This window comes from Aphidius gifuensis, linkage group LG5 (genome assembly GCF_014905175.1).
Source record: "Aphidius gifuensis isolate YNYX2018 linkage group LG5, ASM1490517v1, whole genome shotgun sequence".
In the NCBI taxonomy this organism is placed as follows: Eukaryota; Metazoa; Arthropoda; class Insecta; order Hymenoptera; family Braconidae; genus Aphidius; species Aphidius gifuensis.
Window position 1 is genome coordinate 7,520,574 of NC_057792.1, and position 5,949 is coordinate 7,526,522.

Below are 5,949 nucleotides of genomic sequence, written 5' to 3' on the forward strand. Positions count from 1 at the left end.
ATGATTTATCTATTTGCATTTAAACATAATCAAAAAGTTGAAAAAAAATTAACAATAATATTTTCGAATCAACTAGCTTAGGAATCATCAGACCGATAGATAAATAGAAGCTGTGTAGGTAAAAATTTTGGTAAATATTCGGTTTAAATGAAATGTGTTATATCAATAGAAAATGTGTAATAAAATGAAAATGTTTACGTTCAAAATTTCTTTGTTGGATAACCTTGGTTTAGATTTTCTATTAATTCTGTCTTTAATAATAATAAAAATGGCAGCACGAAATTATTCAATAATCATCATCATACCTTATCAATCCATTCAAAAAATTAAAAAAGAAAATTTCATTTAAATAATTAAGGTTGATTCCGAATATCTGAATTATTGATAGACTTTCGATTTTTTTGACTTATTTTCTAAATGAAAGAATTATCTATATTGTGAATTTTTTTGAATTTTTTCTTGTTTGCTTTTTGCGAGATATTTACTGTCAAAGTTGACAACTTTAACACACAAGGTATACGCGTTACCTCATGTTTTTACGAATAACTTTTTTGTGTGTTGATTTAAAACTGTACATTTACTATCAGATTGTAGCCCTGGACGAGACAAAATTTTGATAATTATTTCAATTTTTTCTTCTTTTCTTTTAATAAATATTTAACTTTTAAACATTAAACTTTGCTAGATGCGCGGCACACTGACATGAACACAAGCATGGTTTTATGTACGACGCAAACTTTGTTTGCTAATAGGTGCTTTTGGGTGTTTATTTTTTCCTGTTTATTATCACGCATGCGCAGCTGAATGCGCAGTCAGCAAAAAGTCAGCTTGCAACAGCGTAGGACAAGAGGGGCTGCAGCTCCATGGATCAGCGTGTGTTTTCGCGCACACACATACTACTAAAGAACTTGGTTTTTTCATCAGTGGCACCACAAAAATTTCAGGACACGGGAATAGAAAATAGCGTTATTAATATACGGGCCCTTCGTGGCATAAATATTGGTACGGCGATGGGACTTGGAATCAACCTTAAGGTTGAAAGTAAATCCCATCGTCAAACAAAGTTTCGGCCCAATAGTATGCACTGAAAAAACGTTCCCGCTGCAGGCACGGTCTAGACCTGCCACGGTCTAGATCTATTTATTATTCTAATAGCTATTAGACCGGTAATGGTAGACCGCTACAGTAGCAGGATGTCCATGTAAATCCACAGTAAGCACCCGTATATTCTCGGTAAACTGTACTGCTGATTCAGCAGTACAAGGCACTGCTGTGGCAACTGAATGCGCACGTCTGTATGCGCGGTCATATACGGTTCACGACTTTGACATCACTTATAGGTTAGGATTAAAATTTAGAATTTTTTAAATGTTCAATTAAACATTTCTTTTAAGGCGGTATGTCAAAATATTGAAAAAAGATTCCCTCTCACAGATTTCGATCAAAGGAGGCTTATTTTTTAAGTGAAATAAAGATCTCTTTTATCAAATTTTTTTTGTAATTTTCTACCACGATTTAGGTGAGATAATTAGGGTCAAAGTTGACAACAATTAACACTTTTTACACACGTATAGGAAGCATCGGCTCGTTTTCTCTTCTATTGAAAAAACGCTCTCACAGAAAACCTTCATTTTACTACAGCTTATACTTCTTTAAATTACGAAGATAATAAAAAAAAATCATTGATTTCTACCACGGATTTTGAAAGTTATTCATTATTTAAGACGAAAATTTAGGGTCAAACAGTACCGGGCGAAGCATTGAGAATCTGCTGAAGTAGATTAGTGTGTGTAAATACGAGCCGCCCACACTCATACTTCTAGAGATGCGGCAGTAAAGTATAAAAATTTCAGACATTATGGGGCGCTTATTATTTTTTTGAACTATGGTTATCAGAGTGCCCCTTTGCACCCAAAGAGTCGTCCTACTTTGAGATTTACATACTGCCTTAAAAATTAAATTTTTTACATTTTTAATTTACCGTGTAATATTATTTTTATACTATCATTATAGTTAATGCAATTCCTTTGTTTAATCAATAAGTTAATTTATTATTATTACACGGTAAATTAAAAATGTAAATTTTTTTTTTTTTAATTCTATATTCAAATAAAATATATTTTTTCAAATTCTTTATCCATATTTTTTTATAATATACAAGATTTTAAAATCGATTCATATTCAATAATAATAGTAATATATAATCATATTTATTAATAATTAATATTAATAATATACATATATACATCATTTAATTTATCGAATGAGTCTTTACAGCATACTCATACAGCATTCTTTGTACCGCTCATACGCCTGAACTCATCAACAGTAAAGTCTACCGCTACAGCAGCAGTGCTGTACTGCTTTGAGAGCAGTACAGAAATTCCAAGTTGGGTGTACTGCTCTTACAGCAGTTCAGCGCTTCGCAGTCTATTTTGCTACTTTACTGCTACGGCAGCAGGAACGTGTTTTCAGTGTGTAATCCGTATTGTGAAGAAAAACAGACTGATAATTAAAAAATAGTAGTAGTAAAAATTTTTTTAACGACAAGCATAAATGTGTATTCTTCCCCTATTCTTATGTGTTAAAGTTGTCAACTTTGACATCCATTATCTAAAAAAAAAAAACTAGCATAAAAATTTAAAAAAAATTCATCGAAAAAAATTCTGACTTTTATTTGCTACCAAAAAGTTTGGAATAGAAATATTATTTGGAGCTAGCAAGTCATTAATTTTTTTAAACAATTGATAACATCTCTAAAATTGTAAAAATAATCTCGAGCGAAGCCGGGTTAATCAGCTAGTAGATATATATAACTATATAGTCGTAGATGTAGTCTGCAAAAGTGACATCTTCAACGATCTTCCACAGACGATCACGAATTTTTTTCTTGGGTTTTTCTTGGTTGAATTTCCAGGTAAAACCCTCCTTTAGCTGCCATTGCTAAACTACTCTTGCTAATTTCAAGTGGCAAAATCATTTTTTTACCTGGTTTGAGTTGACATTTAGCAACAAGATGCACTAATAGTACTTTAGTTTCTAATAATGCAAATCGATTGCCAATACACATTCTTGGACCTAAATAAAAAAAATTATTATAAATATATGCATTTATAAATTCTATTCTGAAAATTGAAACAATTGATAAGTAATTTTTTCAACATAATAAATGAATGTAAATATATATACCTAAACCAAATGGCATGTATGCTGGAGAATTCAAAGTGCCTTTTGGGTCTTCAATAAATCTATCTGGATAAAATTTGTCAGGTTCATCAAAATATATTGGATCTCTTTGAATTGCAAAAACTGGAAACCATATAAAATCACCAGGTTCAAGGCGGTGTGGTTTTGCTCCTGGCAATGTTGGAGGTAATTCAAAACTTTTCGAACAAACTCTGTCAAGAAATCCAGCAATCGGATAGTATCTGAGTGTTTCGTTAATGACTGCGTCAAGATATGCAAGTCTATTTACAGCTTCATATGTTACATCCCCATTTGTTCTTTCTAACATTTCATCAATTTCGTTTTGAAGCTTTGCTTGAATCTCAGGATTAGCAGCGATTTGGTGAACAACGAATGACATGAGGCTCGATGTCGTATCGAAGCCCTGAATTCGTAAAAAAGAAAATATACATATAATATATAATTTATTTATAATTATACATGGCATTTATGGAGTTTTTTGTTCAAAGTAAATGTGTAATATACAGAATTCATTCAAATTTTATTTAAATTGTTAACAAACCCCAAAAAAGAAGATGAAAGCTTGTGATGTCATATCTCCTATCGAAAGAGTTGGTCCAGTCTTATTGGCTCTTGTCTCCATCATCAATTGAATCATGTCTGGTCTTGTGATTCCTTTTTCATCTCTTGTACGTACTGTATCTTCTACAATTTTTTTGAAAAATCCATCTGCTCTACTATCAATTATTCTTATGTTGAATAATCTTGAGAAATTTGGAAAACTCCGAACAAAGAAAAATTTTACGGACATTAATCCTTCAAAGTTTGTAGCCTTTCTACCAAGTACATAAAAATCATTAGTTTTATCTTTCATTGAATTTATTGATATTCCAAATGCACAAGTTGCTATAACATCATTTGTATAACGACAAAATGCATCTTTCGAAAATATTTCAAGTGGTTTTTCTTTTGAATCTTTCACAAGGTAGTCAACAAAATTTTCAGCACAATTTGACATTAATTTAAACATTCCTTTCATTTTACTTGATGTAAAGGCAGGAGTAAGAAGATTTCTTATTTCTCGCCACCTATCATCGTGTAATGAAAAAAGATTGTTACCAAAAAGTGGCTCTACTTCGGGATTAACAAAAGAACGATGATTAACAAAATGATCAAAATTTTTTATAGCAATTGATTTAATTAGTTCTGGATCACGTATTAGTACAGTTGGACTACCAAAGTCATAAAAACCAACGTATTTAGCATCTTTATTTATATTATACACATTTTGGATGTAATGAAACACTGAAATTCTCCGAAACAATGATGCTCCCATATTTCCCAACAGTGGCCATGGTTTAATATGTGGAATTTCATGTTTTTCAAAATACTTCACTTTCCCAGATTGAAAATAAATATACACAATTATAAAAACTAAAAAACTCAAAAGCAACGTCCAAGTATCCATCATTACAAAAAAACTATCGAAGCGAATATTAAAATTCAGCTACAGATCTTTTAGACATGCAAGTCTATAATGCACTAAACATTTCAGTCTAATGCGAAAACTGAAACACATATATATGCAGTTGTCTGTGCAAGTGTTTGTAATTAAATGACAGCGCAAATGTTTGATAAAAAAAATTTATCTCATGGTCATAATGATCAAGTGAGTTATGACCTTTGCTGACAATGATGCGTAGAATAAATAATAAAAAAAAAAGCTGATGTAAAAATAAAATTTTTTCCTTGTTTATATCTACATGGAAACTAACTAAATAAATATATATTTAATAAGAAACAAAATAAACAGTTTTTCAAGGATTATCGAGACACTGAGAAAAGTAATTAGTATATTATTTACATAAAAAGAATAGAATTTTTACATTTGAATAATGTGGCAAGAACAATTTAAAAAAAAAAACAGATAAAGATTATATTTTATATTATATTTACATTAAAATTTACATTAAAAAATTTTAACTTGGTCATTTCCAAGAACAAAAAACATTATATACGAATTTTGTGTAAAACTTCCTTTTTTTTGTGTTAATATTATTTTTATACTTGATGGAGATAAAAATTAATTTGAAAATTTGTTTATCGACTCTATTGTCATATTATTATGTAAAATTTACATTTTTTCAATCAACCGTAATTAAAATTCCAAGAATAAGAAAATATGCTTGGAGGAGAGGATTGAAAAATAAATTATAGGCTTGCCAGTAATTAATATTTATAGATAAATAAAATACCAAGGACAAGCAGTAGACACAGAAATTGTAATCTACATCAATTCCTCAGGTACTGCTTCCTCATAGTATTTTAATTTTATAAAACAAACTAATTACAATAAAGCTTGCTGAAGAATTAATGTATATATACAGAGAAATTATGCTAATACAATAAATGGAACATTAAATTATTTTTGTTTGTAGCTTGTCAAATTAGTAGTCAGGCAATTTAGAAATCGCAAGTTCGAGTCCACGATGTAACATTTTTAAAAATATAGATTTAGACTGTTAGAAAAGTATTATAAAAAAAAGTGAAGTGTACTCGAAAATTAGTAAAATAATGTTTTCTATAAATATTATATAAATATTAGTCAAAAACAGAATAAGTAAATTTCATATGATAAAATAGTGAAATAAAATAGTGAAACAAATTGACAAAAAAAAAATTAAAACTTATAAATTTTTTATAAAAAAACGGGCTGTAAACAAACAAAAAATGAAATCATTTTAATTGGTAATTTTTATTTTT

General features: G+C 29.4%; 1 protein-coding gene across 1 annotated transcript; it reads right to left on the reverse strand.

Annotated features, from left to right (window-relative positions):
- Positions 1–278: 278 nt before the first annotated feature.
- LOC122857454 (cytochrome P450 9e2-like) lies at positions 279–5,473 on the reverse strand. Its single transcript, XM_044159626.1, has 3 exons — positions 3,749–5,473; positions 3,190–3,610; positions 279–3,078 (listed from the first exon to the last, which is right to left on the reverse strand). Exons 1-3 carry the CDS (start codon positions 4,655–4,657, stop codon positions 2,876–2,878), a joined length of 1,533 nt encoding a protein of 510 aa, XP_044015561.1. The 5' UTR covers positions 4,658–5,473; the 3' UTR covers positions 279–2,875.
- Positions 5,474–5,949: the final 476 nt, after the last annotated feature.

Coding starts and splice junctions, on each gene's coding strand:
- LOC122857454 (XM_044159626.1), bottom strand. CDS start 4,657: ATGATGGATACTTGGACGTTGCTTTTGAGTTTTTTAGTTTTTATAATT. Junction 3,611..3,748: donor CTTTCATCTTCTTTTTTGGG/GTTTGTTAACAA, acceptor TTACGAATTCAG/GGCTTCGATACGACATCGAG. Junction 3,079..3,189: donor ATACATGCCATTTGGTTTAG/GTATATATATTT, acceptor TTTTTTATTTAG/GTCCAAGAATGTGTATTGGC.